Source organism: Sinohyriopsis cumingii, chromosome 16, assembly GCF_028554795.1.
Source record: "Sinohyriopsis cumingii isolate HCF-2022 chromosome 16, ASM2855479v2, whole genome shotgun sequence".
Lineage (NCBI taxonomy): Eukaryota > Metazoa > Mollusca > Bivalvia > Unionida > Unionidae > Sinohyriopsis > Sinohyriopsis cumingii.
This window is the reverse complement of record NC_142976.1, coordinates 89,678,853-89,702,867: the sequence shown is the minus strand read 5'-3', so window position 1 is coordinate 89,702,867 and position 24,015 is coordinate 89,678,853. Positions and strand designations below refer to the sequence as shown.

The 24,015-nt window shown below is 34.1% G+C and overlaps 1 protein-coding gene across 3 annotated transcripts in view; it reads left to right on the top strand.

Moving 5' to 3' along the window:
• LOC149780972 (solute carrier family 49 member 4-like) overlaps positions 1-22,611 on the top strand; it is an 89,995-nt gene extending 67,384 nt beyond the window's left edge. For 2 of the 3 annotated variants that reach the window (XM_089938084.1, XM_089938085.1), the window contains 3 exons: positions 12,647-12,765; positions 16,968-17,150; positions 17,871-22,611. In XM_089938084.1, the coding sequence (XP_089794210.1) occupies positions 12,647-12,765; positions 16,968-17,150; positions 17,871-18,019 (451 nt within the window). In that variant the 3' untranslated portion in view covers positions 18,020-22,611. Of the gene's footprint in view, positions 1-12,646; positions 12,766-13,852; positions 13,948-16,967; positions 17,151-17,870 lie in introns of those variants that run through there. The other variant, XM_089938086.1, reaches the window with a different exon arrangement.
• The last annotated feature ends 1,404 nt before the right edge of the window (positions 22,612-24,015 follow it).

The following is a 24,015-nucleotide window of genomic DNA, read 5'->3' as shown; positions in this document are numbered from 1 at the left end:
TTAGTGATCACTCTGTTTGTAAGATCATTGTAAATAGCCACTTAGCAGCAGGGGGGGCGATGACATCGACGCGGTCGTCGATGTGCTTACCGGACGCTGACGACGCTGGGGATCGGCGCGCAGAAGGTGTTAATTAAACCAAATGACGTCACCATCGTGTAGGATGGACCGACGTCGTTTTTTTTTTTACCAGGCGCTGACGACACTAGATCGTTGAGTGCAGAAAGTAATAATTAAGCAAAATAACGATTGGACAAAATGTCCGATTCGCCCCCCCCCCTGCTGCTTTGGGAGTTACCTCCATCAGTTCTAGCACCAAAATTGCTTCAAAACTGAAGGGAATAAAACGCAAGATGATTCTGATTGCCCCTCCCCAATGGGAAAAATTCTGGGTAACCAGTCTACTTGACCTAGTGATAGATGTAGCCAGACAGATTGTGGCAACTCATATGGTGCAGAAATACATAAGGTCACTGTTACTCCATGTCTGGTAAAGATATGCCTTCCCACATGACTCTTGTTCCGCATGCATAGAAAAAGTTTTATGATGCAGTTATGGAGAGGTCTTGTCAACAACATGGCCCTCCACTCCAAGCATATGACAGAAAGCGGCGAGTCTTCACTGACTGGTGTCACTCACATGATCGCACACCCATTTCATCCTCCATTCCACAGCTGGACAACTTCTTTTCCTTTGAAGAGAATTTGATCCCAATAACAATTAGGGGATATCATTCCTTGATTTATGATACCTTCAGACAACAGGGAAGAGGAAATATTGGTCAAAACAAGATCTTTCAGACCTGCTGACTATTCATAACCATGATCACTGGCCCTTTTCCAAAGTCAGACCTATTCTGGGTTTTGATGTGGCTCAGGTTAAATAAGTTTGAGCCCTTATCTCCCACTTCATTAAAACATTTATCATATAAAACTTGTTTCTTGATGGCCCTTGCTTTTACATCAAGCATGAGTGAACTACATGCTGTCTCCATGGATCTGAAATATCAACAATTTTGATCTGATGGGTCAGTCGCTTTAATGACACAGCCTAGCTTCATTGTAAATAACTAACTGCTGTCCACGGGTAATGAAAAACATAACATTATATCCTCTCGTTGATTGTTCCCTTGAGAGCAGCAGACTTAAAGAATTTGGTCCATGCTCTCAGATTATTCCTGAAATGAACAAATAACATAGAGTCCATCACCAAAGACTCTTCCTGCCACTTATTGCAGGAAAGCATTCTATATTGCATAAGTCCTTATAGCTTGCCTCTGGGGAGTTAATAAATCCATGTGCATTGACTGCTCACAGGACCAGGCACAAATAATGAACATTTGAGCCCATGAAATGTGGGCAAACTCTGCCAGCTTTGTGTTTGAGAATATCATTTCCATTCGAGACATACTGGAGGTAATGTGCTGGAATGCCCAGTCAACTTAGTTTAGCTTCAACTTGTTTGACTTGGCTTTAAATCTTAGCAGAATTTTGGTTGCTGCCAAACAGAAACTACGCCATGCCAAGGATATCACAACCTCCTACTTAATATTGAACAGCTTTCACTAGATTCATCCAAAAAACTTTAAGAGATTAATGTGTGTGGGATCTCACGTGGGCTTTCCTTGCACACGTGTGACTTAAATTATACAGTTATGCTAACTTTGGGGAGCATTTGATTCTTGCTGTATATCATTAATTATGCTCCTACAAGATGACAATGTAGAAGACTGATGCTCAGCATTTCCCCCTTCATGTACCTATTATTTTAGCAATAATGTGACTAGTTATTATATTTGATAGAGAAAATATATTTATTAGTAAATTATGTTTCTACAAAAATACTTACCTTGGCCTTCGTTAGCCTTCCCAACCATCCCAATAAATAATGGTAGCATCAGGAATCGCACAGATGACATCCATGTTACAGGTTGCCACCTAGCAGGGTGATGGTATGTAATCTGTACGAATACCTTCCCTTTGTCTACATAATATATAAATAAAAAACATGTTCACATCTTTAAGAAGGCTGGATTCTGGAGGCAGCAGAAAGTAATTCCTAACATTAATGGGATTAGATAAATGTTTTGAGAGAAATATAATTTACAGGCAAAACTATAAAAAAATTGTGAAATTAAGCTAATTTTTAAAGGTGAGCAAATGGTACTTTTACAGATGTAACCGTATTTAATTTGTTTGTTTTTATTGGTTTTAATGGCACTTTAACACATTATTGGTATCTTAGCCAAAACCCTATTTTACACTTGCATAACAGCATGATTACCCCTCAGAGACCCCCCATGTTAGTCTAAAAAGAAAAAAAATATGAAAACAACTTGAGGCAACAGCATCGAGAACTTATCATTGAATCACCATCACAATACAAAATTGTTGTTGTTGTTGTGGGGTTTAACGCCATTTTGCAGCACATGATAGGCTATACATGGCGGCCAGTATTAATGGTGGAGGAAGAACCAGAGAAAACCCCGGAAAGAACCACCGACCCACGAGAAGCTACTGGCAAGCTTTCTCACATACCCACATTGGCTGAATCTTAGACTCGAACCGCCGCAGACACAATACAAAATATGGTTGGCTTAGATACCATCTCCCTATACACAACTACTGCGGTTTTTACTTAAAATTCCTAGCGATTTATATTTATTTTTCAAACCAAATTTTGCACAGCTACTTGTCGAGATATTTTTAAAGTCTCATCTTTTGCTATAATGTAAGACTTATCATGACAGAACAAATACAGATTAATTTTACCACTAATGAGAGAGTCAGGTTCTAGCATCTTGATAAAATTTCCATGTGAGACTATTGATTTATCGACATAACATTTTTTAGCTCCTTATCTTCTGTGATCCTTGTGCATTTGTCTTGTGATATTGGATTGCAAAGATTATCAATAACATCAGAAAGAGAAACTGTAACCCAAGCAAGCTTACTAAAATACTCTGAATTTTCTGTGCGATCGTATCATAGGAATTTAATTCAGCATGCTTATTATCTTATTGTAATATTTTCTAGCTTGTCATCTTGAAACTGTTTCGGTAATTATTTCAATTGCCGTGGTGAAGGCATTTTCAGCGACAGCCTTATTGATCAGGGTACTTAATTTATTATTAACAGGGTCGGCAAGAAACTCTCCATACTTATAATATACTTAAGATGAGATATCATATTATCTGATATTCGTTAAGACTGGGGGTGAAAATGGAGGGTTAAAAATTGTTGGTATTTCAGTAACATCTATTACTCTATCACAATAAATATATTCTGTTTCATCGATAGAACTAACAACATAACATAACTATCCCAGCTTAAAATTGTTAAGTACCAGATGATGCCTGAGAATTGCATATGCTTTTGCAAATTTAAAAAACTGCAAATATCTGCTTGCTCTATATTTACATTGGCAGGTAGGTTAAAGTATCCATCAATCAGCTCTTTTTCATTTCTTTATTTTGGATCTGTCAGTAACGTTCCAGCTTCTTATTTTATAGTTTTTAATGCAAGATTTTACAACTATTATGTATTCATAATCTTCATCAATACTAGGTTTTACCATCATAATTTCATCAAGCCTTTAAAAATGTCTCGTTCAACATCATCATATAACTCAATTCTAGACTCAATTTCTGATATTGCATTTAGTGCAGTATTAATGCGATATATGTTGTACTTTTCTTTATTGTCGGTGAGAGAGTCTAGTAGAACTAGATATGCTGTTGATAGCGGGTTAGAGTCAGTACAATTATCTACCATTTCTAACGTCTTTATGTCATAGTAGTTCATGCGTAGCACACAATATATTTGACATTTAACAAATGTGTCTGAGTTTACAATTTTTAAGAAACTTGTGTTTCTTTGTTTCAGTTAGTGTGTCAAACTCATTATAAATTTTTTCAGTCGCTCTTGCTCTGGTTTCTTATCACAATGAAATTTTGTTTTTACAAGGTTAGATCTGTCGATCGTCAAAACATTTTCATTATTTAGCTCAAGCAGTGTATTTATCAAAACCTTTTCAACTTTTAACCATCTTGCCTCACACTGACTTACAGGACAGTATTTACTAATAATAATAATAATAATAATAATAATAATAATAATAATGTTTCTGATCGCATATCTCAATTGAGGGCCTCTCACTCCTGACACTCTAGCAAAGTTGTCACTCATCTCATTTAAACCGGGTGATTCTAAATTTAAATTGTCTCATTTGAGAAATTAAATTTACTGCCCTTACTTCCTCAACATGTTCTGGGTCTAGTGAATCAACGCCAGCCATTTCGATCTCCGTTTTGGGGTTTAGTATAAAAATATAAAACTCTTTTGCGAACCTGGTCGATGAAGGATCAACATACATTATATATTACAATTACATTAAATCATAGCGTGCTAGCATGCCAAACCTATATTAGGTCATCGAGTGTATATATCTGAAACGTCATCAAACCTGGGCAAGGACCTTCAGCTTTCTCAACATAACTCTGAAATATGAGTACCTGCCTGTGGTTTCTCTAGGATCAAGTGTAAATTGCTGAGAAGTACTAATACACTTGGTGCCGAATACAGCTGAGTCCATCTTTTGTTGTCAATAGATCCTTCTAAACTCCAAATATAACCTCATCCGATATTAATATTTAGTCGACCTCCTAGTTGAAATTTCCATATTGCAACGGCTTCTGGACACTTTATTTTGATCCAAAAGTCGCTTGTCTCCCCATCTGTGACCCACTCTAACCCATCAGATATAGAGCTGTTAAACGCAAACACATAACCTGGATTATTCTACGAATACTATCTTAATGCTGTTACAACAAACCCCCAATGATTATTTGTAGCATCAGTGAGATGTGGAATATGACCAATGCTATTTTTAGCTCGTTGTGTACTACCACCAATCGCTTGTGATTAGGTAACACTATCCACATACTATTGGCAAAATCAGATGTTGAAACAGGCACATATGCAGAAGTTATCTTATTGATAGCCAAATCCATCGCACCTATAACTGTACATGTACCTCGAATTTTAAGATCATTGGCATTTGCAGAAGTAATTGTACTCACTGATACTGCACTTATTTCAGCATCAACATAAATTTATTTGTAAGATCAAATGGGGCGACTGGATTATAAGTTCTTTTATTCGAGCCCATGCTTAACATACCTGTCATCGTATCACCGGAGTTTGCTATTCATGATGTAATATTTCTTGCTATCATATCATCTGTGTAATTTTTGCTTGTTAAATCTGATGTTTCTGATGGAATTGCTATAGTTGTTATGTTGCTTGATCCCATGTCCAGATTTCCCACCATAGCATCCCGGATTTTATTACAAAGTCATCCTTGACAAACTTGACATTTGTTATAGAATCGTTATTGGTCAAAGTTGTATTATCAAGTTGAGTATTAAATATTGGTTTCCATCCAATAATTGTATTTCCAGCCATCTTCCTACCAGGTAGTGGCAGCTTGCTATTATTGACCACACTAAGTTGTGCATAGCTTACTGCTTGTGAGTTATTTATGTTAGCGGGGGTAGCGAATTCAGGCTTGAGATTTACTCTTTTCTTAATACTCATATTGACACTTCCGGTCATCTTTACACCTGTCGCTGATAACTTACTATTGCTGACCATTAAGAGTTGCACAAAACTTACTGCCTATGATTTATTTACGTTGATTGGTGGATATTTTGTTTTAAGTTCTAGCACTCACTGACCTGACATATAAAGTACCTGTCATTGTATTTTAAGATTTTTTGAGAAAGTTTGTTAAGTCTGCACCATCCATAGTGACTGAAGTTTCTTTTACTGTTGAGCTGTCAATTAACGTACCAAATTTTGTGTGATAGTTCATTTTTATTTATTACTGTAAGATAAAATTTAACTTTGACTGCCTGATAATTTTTTTTGAATCCCAAGTACAGAATGAGCATAAATGAATTTGACATGGAGCGATTAATCAAACATCAGCATAACCATGACCTTCCAGATTGTCATTATCTGATAGTAGAACGAAATGGATTGGGCAAAAAATTAACCTTCTGATGAATCTGTTACTTAATGACCTCCTCAACTACGATAGAGGTTAAATCTACATGATCAGTCCACAGCAGCATAAATACAAGCTGCGTAGGGACTAAAATGAAAAGCTAAAAAAAAATTAACTATGCATTAGTGATGATGTATTTATTATAAAACAACCTGAAGATTTAATTCCAGTTGCTGAGCTAGATTCTGACGAGCATAAAACATTTGTCTCCGATGACATTCCCCTTAGCAACGATAAGATGGACAAGATAAAATCGTATTTTTCATTGCCTCGCAACAGAAAGTGTAATGCAGTTTATCTGGCACAAGGCTTCTACAATATTGATTGATTTACCAGGTGAAATACAGGTAAACAGCGGTATTCTTGAAGAGGAGCAAAAGAACGTTGCTGAACAAATTATTGAAAAATTAAGTGATCTAGCTGAATGGCAAACTGTAGAATTAAAACAATTGGGGAGCAGGATAAGGGTAATGATAAGGGTAATGAATGTGGTTACATTATGGAAACAATAAATTCCTAAGAGAAACTGGATGTCCAATAGATATTGCTGAATTTAGAAATTTTGAGAAGACAATCTTTGGCAATAATAAAAATACAATTGATGATGTAAAAATATTGGGTCATAATAAGATAGATGATTTAATTGAGCAACTAAGAATTGTGAGAAAACAAAGAATGAAGTGGTTCATGATAAACTCAATTACAATGATGCAAAACATATTTAAACCAACACCGAGAAGATAGTATTGCAAACTTTTATAATATTATCTTACCAAATAAAAAAACATGTTAATTACAAAGCATTGTTAATATAAAACTTTGCTAACAAATTTGATGAGTATAGAAGAAAAGAGAAAATAGTATATGTTCTAAAGATCTTTTTTTCGACCGCTGAAATAGTTGACTGGTTGATGTTATTAATAGCTTCAAAGTTAGTCAGAAATACGAACACAGAAATCGACAACAAAATTGTTGAAATTTTAGATAATTTGCAATCAAACGGTTATCTAACATCTGACGAATATTATATTGTACACAATGATCTTATCATTGCGATTTGATTCATGCCAAATTAATTCGCTAACCGCTAACAGTTCAATTTTATCAATCGGATAAAATAGGAAAGTTATCAACAACATTACTGCTAGATTCATCACAGACTAAGTTGGACAGTGCAAATAAATCCGAAATAGGACTAGTATCAGCTACGGCTTGGCACTCAATGGCTCACTGTTGTCTGTCAAGAAAAGATCGTAGAAATAATCTAAATATTGATCTGTGAATAAACTGCTAGCAGTGGAGTGCATGGGTACTCTGCACTTTAATTTTATGCTGATTATTAAGATAATATGGTGATACGCGGTAACAGCAGCATTATAATAGAACAAACAAAAATGTATATGTTGCTCACATTTTATCGCTGTGGGCGATACAGCTAGATTGTAGTCGAATAAGATAAGGAAATTTTAAACACAAATATTGATTGACAAGCACAGATATTAAGTAGCAAGTGATTCATAACGAAAGACGATTCTATCCCCGAATGTTTTTGATAATACTGATTTATAGACTATATCAGCACATTTTACTGCCCTTGAGACAATCTTAGAGTGTTTTCTTACTAATGATATTGAAAGAAATAATATTTCTTCACCAGTAGTAGAGTTGTTTGCTATTATAGGTTGAGCAGATTTTCTAAAATTGATACCACCTCATCTACCACGATAAACATTTTCTTGTTGTGAAACAAGGTTTAAATTCTCAAATCGGTTGTCAGTTCGAATACTGTTAATGTGATCAATAACTAAACAATTAGGAATCAAACCATGAAAAACTTCAAAAACATATATCTGTGCGATCTGTAACAAGCTTTATTAGTATTAGTTCCTCGTACTGTTACTTGTAAATAACCATTACTTTTTATAAAACAATTAATGTTTTTTGTTTTAATATTTCTGATAATTCGTCTGTCGTTGACCTCATCAAAAGCATAATTTGGATGAGATTTAAATTCATCCTGTAAAGATAAATTAGCAATGGTATCGTCAGTCATACTCTTATTTACCTGACAGACTTGCATCCCTGTTGGAATGTCACCACAAGACAACAAATAAATGAAGCCCTTGATTAACAAATTTGCATACACGTAGCATCAGCACCTTTCACTTTTATCTTATAACCAGCCATAGTTCGAATCTCAAATTAAGCCTTAGTTTTAAGATTAATCACCCCTCCTAGCATATTTCCTGCATAGCAGTTGTACTTCTCGTGAACGTAGAATAGCTCCTGCTCAGTGACTGTTGGCATGAGGCCACTAAGCATAATTTTGCTCATATTATTAATAACAGTATTTTGTTTCTTTAATTGACAATTTTCACAGCACACTCAAACTTGCCGATATCACAAAGAGAATTCTATTCTTGACAAAGAGATATCAGATATCAATCTAGAAAAATCGCTGCTGCATTTTCTGGGTTTGATAACAGTTGGAGATTCGATAATAAATATTTGTTAGTAAATATATCTGCCACAAACTTATATCATCTGTTTCGGCTAATAATTAAATCAGAGTTTGCCATGCACAAGGGTCTAAAGATCATATTGCAGTTCCTTGTTCAGGTTTTTAAGCTAAATATATCTCTGGGATCCCAACAGAAATCTTAGGATAGGCTTGTCAGTCAGATGCCTACGTCAGAACAGCTTGCCGCTAAGCAATGCGAGGAATTTGCCAATCCTTATATCTCATCAGAATCTAATCATATTCTAACATAGACAGATTTCATATCACTGTCAGATAATATATTTCAGGAGATATGGAAGAAAATAGACGAGTACACTGCATCTGGATCGGACTGGAAATTTAATAATATAACAGAAATACTGTTTCACACTATGAAATATAATCCATTGCAAGGTAACTCATATGTTGAGCTGCCAACTAAAATTTAAAACTTGAAATGTTGTATTATTGTCAGAAACACTGACAAATTGTATTTTCATTCGGCTGTATTATCAACGTTATTTCCTGCACGAGATCATCCATATTGAGTATGCATGCATGCATCCATATATGTATGTATGTATGTATGTATGTATGTATGTATGTATGTATGTATGTATGTATGTATGTATGTATGTATGTATGTATGTATGTATGTATGTAAGTATGTATGTATGTATGTATGTATGTATGTACGTTTGGATTTTTAACGTAGCTTTAACAATTTATCAGTCATATCGCTACGATGTCAGCAGTGTGACAGTTTATAGTGATGTCTAGCACTGCGGCATCATTCCAAAGACATGTAGCGTGATGTTCCACCCAGCCACATTATCCTGACACCAGGCCGACCAGTCCTAACACTAACCTCTTAGTGCTGAGCGCCAAGCGAGGCAGCTGTTAGTACCATTTTTGTAAGTCTTTGGTATGACTCGACGGGGATCGAACCCACAACCTCCAGCATCCGAGGGGGACAATAATAATAATGATAATTATAATAATAAATGTATCTACATTATGTATTCTTTTTAAATGCTAATGATATTCCTAGCATGTGAAATGTGATCTAAGTATGAGTTAAACATAATTTTGCAAAGGTTTAATACACTTCTGTTCATACTGCATAACTGTGGAATGTTTAGCATATAATGTAAAAGGATAAAAATCTATAATTTACCTATATAACATATTTCTGATTTACGGTAGTAAAGGACCTATTCATGATTCAGAGAATTTTGTCACCATAGGTACACTTGGAATCGACATTGAGAATATATCTTGGGTGATGTCTTTTAAATTCATTAGTGTAAAGTTCTATCTGTATTTTGAGTTTTTACTTTTGTAACAATGTTCAGAATAGAGTTCGCTCCTTAATTCGGCTTAAAGTATACAAAATACACAGATTACTGAATTTTGCCAAAATTATATGTATGACTTGTTTTGCGAACCAACTTGCATGTTAGTCAGTCACTACCAAAAAAGTTCATTCACACAAATATTTTTCAATGTGGATTCAATAGCTGATACATTGGCTTGTGTTTAACATATACATATCTGTCATCATATAATGCACCAGGAGATTGAAGTCTACCACTCAGTTTTGACATTAGCATGATAGAATCTGGTTTACCAGTATATTATTAAATGATAGACAAGTCTGTGTTGTTACCAGGATATGCAGATAGTAATAATACAGCTTTTCCCAATTATAATGCGGTAGTTGGGGTCCATAACTGTTGCCCACGGTATGTACTGAACAGCAGGATAACAAAAATGATCCAAAATTGAATGTATGGGAGAGGCAACAAAACGCTAGTCAAATGGATAGTAATAGTTTATATGAATTAGGTATGGTGTATTTTGATGCATTGTATTAATTAACATGTACATATCTGTCATCCTATAGTGGACCAGCAGATCGAAGTCTACCACTCAATTTTGACATTAGCATGATAGAATCTGGTTTTCCAGTATGTTATTAAATGATAGACAAGTCTGTGTTGTTACCAGCTGGATGTACAGGATATGCAGACAATAATAACAATACACCATTTCCCCATTATAATGCTGTAGTTGGGGTCCATAACTGCTGACAGTGGTATGTACTAAACAGCAGGATAGCAAAAATGGTCCAAAACTGAGTGTATGGGAGGGGTAACAAAACGCCAGTCAAATGTATAGTAATAGTTTATATGAATTAGGTATGGTGTATTGTGATGCATTCTATTAATACATTTAATTGTGTCCGATAATAATGTTTTAAAAATAAAATAATAATATAATGCTAAGCTTCTCATTTTCTTTCAACCCATTGTGTCATGCATATGATAGATCAGATTATGAGTTACATTCAATCGGTGATGTAAACATGTCATTTTATAAATCCAATTGCAAGTTATAACTTCAGTCTAAAATTATGAAAAAATATCATCACTTGCCTCCCTCTCATTTTTAAATGTAGGTTGCATTTGAGGTTCATGCATCCTGATGTTAAAAGCTAAAGTCCTTTTTGATAACTTATTATCACATATTTACCACTTCTACACCCATATGGCAATTAAATAAATGAACATCTATTGGCAACAGGTGTATTGGGTAATGTAAAAACATTTTTATCAATATAATATCTCATCTTCAATTCAAAAATATCAGTTACATGTGATAATTAGCAGCTGGGTGACATCACATCATTTGCTGCATGCTTTTAGCGATTCCAAAACACAGAACAGTGGAGGAAAAAAAAAAATAACAAACTTACATGTAATTTGTTTAACTTCCAATGATGTCCAAAACAAACACAATTGGTCACAAGGGTACTAATCCAAATAGAGTAAGCACTGTTCACACACATGATGATTATTCCCTACTGGAAGTGTTTCATAATTTTATGTTGTTTGAGTCCTGATTGTTCTCGTTTTTATTTGCAGCAAATTCCATGGTATGTCTAGCTGCATAATTTTCAAAAGTTCAGTTTAATAGCTTTCTAGAAACATCATTGATTTCTCAAATGCAAATATGCCTTCAGAAACAGCATGGGGTATTTCCAGAAGGTCATCGTCGCCACTGTCATAAGTAAATCCTACTTCCCACTGACTGAAAGTTTTCCCTTTTGGCGATAAAGAATGGGATGACATTAGCATCAGTATTACACTGAACAGTGAGGCAGTCCTCATCTGTTTTGATCTAGCGCTGAGCATCATCAAATGAGTTAAAATATCACCATAGCACAGCTTTAACATTTTCAGCATCCTCTTCTGTGAATCTCTTAAAGTTACAATCTTACTCACATATATACTTACCTTTTCTTGGAAGTCTCCATTGTGAGATTAAATGTTTACATTCACTTGAAGATATTAATAATACTGGATTCACTTTTAAATCTAACTGATTTCATTAGAAAATGACAATTGTTTGAATGGACCTCATTTGCAGCTACTTTTTGCAAATGAGCATCTATCTATTCTGGGCTGCACTGCAACAGATTACAGAAAGCAGAGATAAGTACAAAAGGAATGCAGCCACTAAACCTGTCTGCAAGCTGTTGCTGTCCTTGTTTCAACAAATAATGATGGACAGTAAGCTGGTCTTCATTATAATTGGTGAGCTGTGTTTACAGAGATTAAGTCACTGACCTACTGGGGTGGCCTTAGTGTTAAAAGCAAATTCAACAGTCCCATGTACTTTAACCAGATAGCTGATATTGACCAATGACAATTGTTAGAGACATGTAATTTCTGATGTGCAGTTTTTTAAGGAAAACAATATCTTAGGATGATTGAATAATAGTGGCTAATTAATTAGAGTTTAATTGTAAATGTAAAAACACATTCGAGTAATGTCCAAATCAAGTAGAGTTGTTGATATAAAGTTTTCAACTGATATTGAAAGTTTGATTTTTAAATTATAATTTTTATAGTTTTGATTATGGGGTCCAACAGCAATTCTGGCGTGTATTCATAATTGAACTATAGCAAAGTGCATTATAGCGGGGGAGAGCTGCATACTTAATAAGATATGAATTGTAATCCTCTAGGCATTACATTAGCAGATGTTTTAGATATTTTGTTGTCTTTAAGGTTTGCAGATATTTTCTCCCGTCACATGAAGAAATACCTGATCACCTTGTACATTCTGGCAGGGATTTCTTTTGCTGTCTTTACTCTGGCTTTGTATGGAACAATTCCATTTTCAACAGGTTTGTGTGTTAAAAGTATTGCAAATGACACTTATTTAAGGAATAATATTTACAATATTTTAATTAAATTAAAAGTTTATATTTCATTTTAAAAAAAATTAGCCATACATTATTTCTGTTGTAAAAATCAAATTCTTGACTATACAGATAATTTGATACCTTAAGAATATGATTGATTGAAATAAGACTTGTATCAAGCAAACCAAATATTGGTTATATTAAAATTTAATTGATTATAAGTAGTTTAATATACAATGCATCCTTCTCTAGCCCCTTGCTGGGCCCCTCTTTGTCTCCTATGGTTTCTCTGCCCAGACACGATGTCATTGCAACCAATATGTTAAGAAGCTAGTAACTAAATTTGCATTGTCATGTTAAATTTCGTGTTGACTCCCAATTTGTGTCAGTACTTAAATGTACTGAACTATATACTTCATACCAGATTCCTAAGGTGCATGTATTGAGTATTGGCTGATGTTTGTTATCATAGTAATCCTCAGGATCAAACTTATCAAGTTTCGGTTATCAGTGTATCTATATACCTCATATCAAATTCTTGTGGCTCCACATAACAGGTGTTGACACTCTTCTCAACCCTACAAACTCTTCCTGAGGTATGTCTATAGAAAAAATTCAGAACTCGGCTGGTGCAGTGTGCTGAGACAGGATGTGCCCCCATTATGCCAAAGATTATTTATATTGAACATATTTATTGTGTTATTTAAATTGTATTCTAGCTTTTTTATACAGCTCTCATATGGCAGAACACATGATGTCTGTCCATCCATCTGTTTCTAATTTCATTAAAACATAATAACTTAAGTTTGCCAATATCTACACTTGTGATAAGAAAGAAGCTTTTCATTTTGTGATCAGGAGATCCAAGGTCAAGGTCACAAAATGAAAGTTGAAAAAATAGTTTCTGCATAAAAATGTCAGTTTGTGACCATGTGTCTTCACCAAAATTTGGGATAACTTGCACTTCTGGGTTAAGAAAAAAAACTTTTTTGGGATCAAAAGGTGAAAGGTCAAGGTCACTGACTGAAAGAAGAAAAATTACTTCATAATAAGATTACCTCTATCACAGACGTCGAGCAAACTGGATGAATTACAATTCTGGCAAGAAAGAAGTCTACTCATTTTGAGACAAGAGATCAAGGTCAATGGCTGAAAGAAGAAAAAGGTTAATACACAGCAACATTATTTCTACATCACAGACTCTGACAACACTTTGGGATCGTCTTGGATTTGGAGTAAGGAAAAGGCTTATTTATTTTGTGGTCAGAGGTCAAGGTCACTGAAGGAACAAAGGAACAAAAATGGTTTCTTCATCAACCTTGCACAAAGTTTATGGATGACTTTATATAATAAAGACATTCATTTTTTCGGAGTCAAAAGTTCATTGGTCAGAACACTGTGACTGAAAAAGAATTTGCTCTCATAAAATTATGGTTCAAAGAAAATGGGTTTTGTAGTCTTTTCTTCCAGACTACATATCTTTTGACAAACGTTTTGGATAAACTGCACTAATTGTATACAAACCTGTTGAGCCTTGTATCAGAAGGTCAGAGACCAATGGTTTCTGTATATCAAGCTTAGTTCAAGACCTTATGCATTGACCAATGATCCAGATCACTGAGACCTGATGGTCAGTAATCTCAAGAATGAATCATGTTCTACTAGGACCTACATTCAGAGCTATTAAACATAGGGCAGATGTGTAATGTGCCATTCAGTATCTTATATGTGATACATCAGAGTTAACCCTAATCGACCTCTTTCTGCTGAGAAACAGTTCTGTACATACATTTAGTGCGATATGCTTTAGACACCATTCCCATCCGAATGGATTATTACATTCAAACTGACATCCTCATGGGTGCTCTCATTTGATATATTTTAATATAAAATTCAATTTGGCATTTTCCCTTAATCAGATACTCATATGCTATACTAATAACGTAAAGGTCATACCTGCTTAATACATTTCTTTTACAGTTTAAAGAGGAAAATTAAGAATACATTCTTTGTGCTAGGGTCAGCCTAGACCGATTCAACTATTCTGACTTTCTTTGTGCTAGGGTCAGCCTAGACCGATTCAACTATTCTGGGATCAACCCATTATACACTCCTATGTGGGGATCAGCCTAACATTGATTTAGTTAAGATGGAATCAGCACAAAATACACTAGTATGCTGGGATCAGGCTAGCATATAGCCTACTTAAGCTGGGATCAGCCCAGAAAACACACATATGTCGGGATCAGGCTAGCACAGATTTGACATGAGCTGGGATCAGCCTAGCACAGTCTACGGAAGCTGGGATGACTTTAATACTTTGATCAGTTATGTGCCAATTATACTTGTGCTGGGAATAATGGTGGGTTCAGCCTAGCAATAGATTCAATTGAAGATGGGATCAGCCCAGCATAATACACTAGTATGCTAGTATAGGCTTAGCACATAGCATACCTTAAGCTGGGATCAGCCCAGAATACACTTAAATGCTGGGATCAGTCTAGCCCAGAATACACTGTAATGCTGGGATCAGCCTAGCACAGATTGAGAATCACAGTCTTGTATATTCAGATTCTAGCCCATGAGTAACCCACCCCCCACAGAGAGAACCAAATATTTCTTTAAATATTTTAATTAAGCATTGATGTTATTTTAGTTTTTGAAGATGTAGAATATTGGTAATAATGAATGTTGGCTTGTTTGAGAGACTCGTATATCCTGTATTTTCTTACAATGTGTGCATTAAATCTTTCCTTGTGCAATTCAGTATTTTTAGTTGTGCATAAACCCTTCATCAAAGCAAGCTGGCTACAAACTTCAATTAAAACAATGCATCATTTATCAAAGGAAGTGAGCACCAAACTTGAATGATAGCAATGCAATCTGGTACATTGTTGCATTTCCCAAAGTGATCGGTGATAGGAACACATTTTTGTGTTGTTAAAGTTTCCTCTCTGCAGGAAAAAAGTGACTGTTCGTGCTTACAATGGCTACCAAAACATAAATTTACAATATCTGGCCACTAAGGGAGTTGAAGTGAGGCATATCACAAAAAATGTTCACTTGTTGAAAGGTTTTCAATTCCCTATGAAAACTTTCATATTCTTTGTAACCTCAGCAAGATGATTATGTTTGTTGTCTGAGGCAAACCAAAATCTAGGTCAGTTTAAGTACATGTAGCATGTAAACGACAACTATAAAGCCATGTGCTATTGGCGACAATGAAAATCATAGTGAATTGTGCAGTGACACATTGGGATATAGATGAAATGACATAAGGACTACCATTTTTATATCTTTTTTCTAATGTGATGTGGTTGATGCATGAATTTTCTAAGATATGACCTATACACAAATTAATAGATTTTTCTTGTGTTCTTGTGTGTATATATATACAGTGTGGGTACGTGAGAAAGCTTGCCAGTAGCTTCTCATGGGTTGGTGGTTCTTTCTTGGGTTTTCCTTGGGTTCTTCCTTCAACCATTTATACAGTCTGCCATATATAGCCTATCGTGTACTTAAAAACCTTATAACAGCAACAACAACTTGATACATTATGGATTGTATTACACAAAGATAACATAAATGTAAGTTGTCAATATACAAGTGGACTAGAACTAGTATTGCCTTCTGTTAACAAAATTTTCATTGTTTTTTTCTTCTCAAAGTTTAAATCCTGCTCGCTGATGACAGGTCACCCTTAACATGAATTTTACTTGTATGAAAAATTTGATTTTCTTTTTTTGTTTCAGTATCCCCACATAAATACTTTTATCTTGACATCTGCTTATGTCAACAAAATTGGGACAGAGAATGTCGAGATAAATGGGTAGTACTGTATATGAAGTTTGGCTTGAAAATATTTTATATATTAGTTTATTTGAGCTTTGAACTCCTCCCAGGGACCCTAAGTACAGTTACCACATACATGCAAATGTTCTACTACAGCCACATGTTGTATGAGGAGAATATATGGTTATTTATTGATAGACGAAATAAAGGATGATATCACTTTATCACTAACCTTGATAATAAAGCAAGGGGATAATAATTGCACCTGTTTAAAATGTAGTTTTTAGCAACAAGCTGAACAACACATGGTTTTAATTTGCTTTCATTTTCAGGACTTATTCATGGACTGCAATATATCCCTCATAATGTCTCTTTGATGATGTTCTTTTCAGGAATTATGTACACAACCCTAATTTTAGTGGGACTACTTCTGTCAGCTTCAACACCACTATTTTATGAGTCATGTTGCGAAGCTACGTACCCAGTGGCTGAGGGCATCACAAACTTCGCCCTTACATTGATGAATAATATTGGAGGTTTGGTGTTCCTGCTAATCCAGATGATACCTAATATTGGTAAGTGCATTAACCCACCATAATATAGCTCTTCATAGATGTAATGATTCATATGACATCTGTATATATGTCAGCAAAAGATGGACTCGCCCAGAAAAAGGTAAACAGATTTTCTGCATGTCTGACAAGTGTGAAACCTGTGCTGCTTCTTAGTGTGCAGACATGTACATGTTATATTTATTTAGTTTCATTGTATAAGAATAGAAAAGTTTTGTTTGCAATTTTATATATTTATTTAGTTCTGCTATGTAAAAAGAATGAATTCTTGTTGGCATACATTTTTCAGCTTAAGTACCCCATTATCAACATTTACTCACCCATACGTGAAAATAATAGATCATCCAATCTGTGTTGATCTATAAGACGTATTGTCCACCATAAAATGTGATCCGTCAAAAACAGTGCGTGGGTGTCTTCATGCTTGGAGTCATGTTTTACATCATTATCTACTTCCTTATGTCATGAGCCTGATACAACCTTTATGCTTGGTTATACTTGGTATAATGTTTTGTGTCAAAAGCTACTGTATCATATCACGAGTCTTTCCAACTTGCATGTTTGGGATGGCTCAACTGTTATGGTATGGAAATTATATGGACTTGTCATTCTACAATATTATTGAGTCACTCTAGTACTCTTTACACTTATGGTTCATTTTAAGTTGTTTCTATCTTTATATCCAGCATGAAAATATATGTTGTGTAAACTGCTATTTTTCAGGTACCATGTGGGAAAACTGGTGCTTATTGGGGTCAATTATTTTCTGTTTGCCTGTGCTGTTCTTTCTGAGGGACAATTACAACAGACTGAAAGTAGATGAAGAGAGTGTCAGAAATACAGCAGATTCCAGCACTGATATATCATCATAAAACTTTTAAATAGGACTAAACGTTATTTGGTTGTAACAGTCAACATATTCAGTGTATTTTCTGTCTTCATTGTTACACATAGTACATGTCCTGAACTTAAAATGTGTACTATATTTTCTGTCTTCATTTTACACATGATGTACAAAAACTTTTTTTCTTCCGAATCACTAGTCATTTTCAAGGTCATGAAGTGTCATTGTAACTGTACTTTAAATAAATGAAGCATCACTCAGAACTTCCACAGCCCTAATCACTAATCATAATGTGACTTTGGATACTACTTTTAGAACTACTTTTGAGGGAAAGATCAGTCAGTCACCATGGTGAACACAGTGGTTAGTTTGGTATCTGCCTTAAATATGTTTGATGTTGCATCATGGTCTCAACATAAAGTGTTGGTCACTGTGTATGTTTGACCTTTATGGATGAAAATAGCAAATTTTGAAAATGGCTTTCATAATGACAAGGGAAAATTTTGATCAGACTAAAGTATGCTTTTTTGTTTACATCCATTGATTATGCAAATTGTATACCTCGGGTGAGGACATTACATAGATTTGACATAAATCAATACAATAATTGACCTTTGAGTGCCATTTTAAGAAAATTGATGCAACAAAGCTTTTACAAAAGAAGTTGTCCATAACCAATTGCATTGAAATCTTACAGAGTTATTACCAGTCTAAAAGACCTGGCCAGGTTTCACTAAATCTGTATTTAAAAAAAATTGTTTGTTTATGACTCAACTTCACAACATCATTTTTAGAAGTAGAGATATGGTAGTGAAAAGAATTTAAAATTGTTAACATAGAGATCTTTTTTTGTCTGGAAAAGAAACAAGTTGTGGAAATGACTAAATTTCCCACCAAGATAAAATAGTAGTTAAAGATATAATGACTTGACGTATGGTTGTATTTTGACATTGTCTGAAACAAATTCATTGATCTTCTATCAGTGTCAAAGACAATGATAAAGAATTGTAGTATGCACTTGAATGTATCTTGTGTACTTTATCAGTTGTACTTTATCATTGATCTTGGCATTGTCTGAAACAGATTCATTGATCTTCTTTCAGTGTCAAAGGCAATAATAAAGAATTTTATTCTGCACTTAGATGTATCTTGTGTAATTTATCAGTTTTGTTACCAGAACTGTTGTGTGGGAGATTCTCAAGAATATCGGAGATGATTTCAATCATTTCCACAGTTAAAAAGAAGAAACATTGTTATCTTAGATTTTTGGAAATTAATTTTGGTCAGTAAAACATCAGTCCTCTTGAAGGACTCTTGTTTGAATAGTTGGTGTGATTTTTAGAATATAAAGTCCTTTTATTTCAGATTTATTCAAACGGCAATAAAAATCGTTTGCATTATACTTAAATACAAACCTCATATTATATTAAGTCATATTGTATAGTTTATGCAAAAATTATCACAAAATGTACTTATGGATAGCTGTACATACACAGAGCATTATTGCTACATTAGTGATTAATTTTACAGAGAAGGTACTATCTAGTACAGCAAGAGAGTGAAGTAAAACTTTGTCAGCCTTATTTTAATGTGACTGCATTCTATAATGCATACAGAGTGTTTTATTTGTTATTGCACAGTGATTAATAGACTGAGTGTTTTACTCATGAACATTTTTATTCAGCGCATATAATATATCAGACAATCCACCAATGATTTTATTTTTTTATTTAGTCTAATCAGGAATGTTCTAAGGGATCAATGTAATTATTTTTGTGACTTTTAATGCATGTTGAAATCTTTAAAATGGGGAGTTAAAGAACATTATCGTTGCTTGTTTCATAAATAGCTATCACAATGAAAGATTATCACAAATATCATATCAGTCTGTTTGAACCACCTTTACTTCCTATGCAATTTAACACACTTGATAAATCCTGGACAAATTTAAGTTTTTCAAGCTTACTCGAATTAAGATTTAAGAACTTACTTGGGCATGTACAATTTGCAGTTTTTGAAATGTGAAGTTTTAAAATGGTTTTTGGTTTATTTTATATACTTTATGATATCATAGAAACAGGGTTTATAAAAAAAAATATGCATTGTAGGTAAATTGTTATAGTGACTATGGCTAACACTACAGTTCCATGACAGTTTGACCTTACATAGCAACCAATCACATTTTCATCCATCTGCTGTTAAATATACTGCGTAATACCTGTGTGATAATTCTTCCAAAGTGATTTTAATGACCTATTCAAGTGTTATTAGCAATTTCAATTTTTTATATTAAATTAGTAAAAATTATGTCCAAAAATAAGTTAAGAATAAAACGAGTCCATAATTGTGTCAAAATCCAGACTTTTGAAGAAATATAATTTATCACCAGTAAGAGGACAGCAAACAGATTAATAATTTGGTATTAAGACTTGATCATGATTTGGATGAGCTTTTCTTTTGTTAATTTAAGTAATAACTTTAAAAATAACATTTTTATTATATTCCTATTAGAGATAAAGTGTATTATGTTTTGATTAGACTAAAGTATGTATGTAATGACATCCATGAATGATGTACTAATGCACATATAAATCAATGCATCACTAGACATTTTTATCTCATTTTGAGATGAGATGTTCCAGATGAATGAATTACATTTTCTCCACATTTATGGATGGTGTACTTTGGTATAGGTCTGATGGAGAAATTACATTGCTGTAAATGATCATGTTAATCAGTTGACATTTTTGTCTGTTTTTAAGATGATGATGTCCCAAAGAAATAAATTAAAACTTCTGCAGAGGATGTGATCAAGGGTTTGTTGCATCACATTCTTATTACCTAAACTTACGAAAATGTTGTCATTTATAACTGGGATTCATTTTCAGTAGTAAAAATAAAGAAATATGTGCTAAATTGTATAGTTGTACACATTGAAATCTTTCTTATATTTGAAAAAACCACGAAGTTAATGAATTTTCCAAATACCTCTGAGATAAAACAGGACGCTTTTCAGAGAGTTATAGAAATGATGATTAATCTTCTTGACACCTGCAGAATGTTTTTTTTAAAAAAAGGCATGGTTTGAAATGAATAAAAACTATGCTCCAAAATTTCAATTTGAGAAAGAAAATTTGACATGTTTAGTGAAAATGGGTTCTTTTCCTTATGGTCAAGTGGTACCTGTGCCAGGCGTTGGTGCTACAGATCTTGGGTTTCATTCTAAAGATTGTTTATTCCTTTTCCTTTGTTCGGGATTAAACAGTTTAAGATTCTGAATCCTGGATTTATAAAAAAAAAGTAAATTTTAATGTTTACAATGTACTGAATTCATGTTAAGCCAATATATTACTTGTATGTTTTCAGTGTACTTTTTGCTATAATATCCTTGTTTAGATACATCATTTTTATAAGAAATTATTTTTTTAGGAACTTGTTAGATATTCTAAGACTTAAGGGAAGGCCCATCTTGAAAATTAGTCATCCAATTCCAAAAATATTTGCTTAAGAAGATAAAACAGGTGAAAAAATAAAGCTGACTGATGTATTTAATTCATATTTTATATGTATGTCTGTATACTTGAGAAGAGAGTTATGCTTCATGGTAGAGTTGTTGTTGTTGTTGTTGTAGGGTTTAACGCCATTGTTCAGCACACGATAGGCTATACATGGCGGCCAGTATTAATAGTGGAGGAAAAACCCGGGATAACCCCGGAAAGAACCACCGATCCTCCAGAAGCTATTGGCAAGCTTTTTCTCATACCCATATTGGCCGAATCCGAGACTCGAACCTATGCAGACAGAGGTGAGATGGCAGTGATCCGTAACATATAGCGCTTTAGACCACTCGGCCACTCGGGGCCCCTTCATGGTAGAGAAACAACTATTCTAAGCTGTATGAGAAAGTAATCATGCATCAATTTAAATAACTATTCTCTTCATAAAGAATGAATAATTGTAATTTTAAAAAAATAATCTTGTAATATACTTGAGTAGTTCTCTATATCAAGAAATTCCCATTTACTAATAATGTTTTTCAACACCTCACTGGCACATAAGAAATTACAGTTATCCATATAAAAAAGATGATAAAAAATATAATGAATAATGTAAGCTATATTATTTATGGTAGAATGAGGAACAAATATAGGTTGAATTAGTATAATTTAAATAAACTCTGTTAGATACACTTTTGTCCTCAAGCATTTGTTGTGAATGGTGAATATTCCATGCACTGGTTTGACACAGTAGCAAAAAGCACAAAAGTGAAATTTCTGACTATTTAACGTCAGCTTGGGACTTTGTGTTCTGAAACAACATTTCTATTGAGAACAATAAAGGTGCATGTTTGATGTTTTCAAGACAAAGAATGTTGAAGTGTAATTTTCTGTTTTGTATAGTCCAGATGTATTCTAGGAATACGGATTTTTAATGTGTGTGTGTGTGTGATTTGGATTTTTAACGTAGTTTTAACAACTTTTCAGTCATATCGCTGCGAAGTCTGCAATGTGACAGTTTATAGTGATATCTAGCACTGGGGCATCATGCCGCAGACATGTAGCATGATGTCCCACCCAGTCACATTATCCTGACACCAGGCCGACCAGTCCTAACACTAACATCTTATTTTTTAAAAGTACGAGAAATAGTGGGTAAAATCTTTATCGTCATTCGGGGGAACACTTTGCGTATTAATTTGAATATAATATGATCATTGGGTGGCTTCTGAAATTTAATAATTTCACCAGGTTCTTGAAGTGTTATGCCAAAATAAACATTATCGGAAATGTTATTTATTATTGATCCATGAATGAAGCCAGTAAGTTGTCTTTGTGATTTCTTCAATTATTTTGTATACTATCGTTGCTTCAACAATAGCCAACATGTGTTTCTTTTTTAACTGTATACACAACCAAGCAGCAGACAAAGTGGTGGTTGATGAAATATTCTCACAATTTAATAAACATCAAAAAACGAAAGTCGCCAACATGTTTGCTGGACTTGGCAGTGTTTGTGTTCAGCTTAAAACTTTTTATTAAAGTATTTTTCATTTGTTTTTTTTTTCTTTTCGATATTCACAAAATCTGAAGTGAAAGTTATATGCACGCTGAAAGCGTATGTTGTTTAATTATTGGGAATTTACAATGGATAAAGGTACACAAAAACGCATATGATAAAATTTTAGTGGTATGAAATTTGTATAGACACATTCATAAACCATGCAACGTAATGAACCGTCTAATTACCTGTGCTTCGTCTTTCTTAGCCTAATTTTGCTGTTATTTTTTCCCATTGAATTCTGACATATAATAATCCGTAACAAAATTACTGAATGGTTTAAATACTTATGCAATTTTTGCAATGGAATTACATGGATTAACTGCATGCCATGACGGTACAATATCAGACGGTAGGTAAACGGTGTTAAACTTCTGTTCAACGTCTCTATTAGACGTTGAATTCAGACACAATGAACTGTGACAAAATTATTGAATATTTTTTAATCTGTGTGCAATTTTTCAACGGAATTACATGCATTATGGATGAATTGCATGCCATGATGGCACAATAGTAAATGGTGTTGACATTAGACATGAATAAATGTATATGTGCCAATGCGTTGTTCTCTGAAAAAAGTTGAATACTGTAAAACTCCACATTAGCGTGAACCTGCTATTAATGCAATCCTAATTTTTGGACCCCAATTATCGCGTTTTAGCAGGGTTCCACTGTACCCCAAATGAAGAAATACAAAGGAACTATGATGACAACAAACAACAGCTGGTTTAATGGTTAAAAGAATGCTATGACTTGTATGAGCACAAATGAAATCACCTGTTAAGATAAATCACTAACAACTCAACATGAAAGGGAACAAATGCAGCCAACAACACTAAGCTAACGTCTTATTAAAGTGCATGTGTATGATCTCCTTCTGAAAACACTGTCCTTACGTTTTGGCAACCATGTCATTAACTCTGGCTGAAGAGAGGTAAAATTCAGCTTGGACCCCCATCAGTTTGA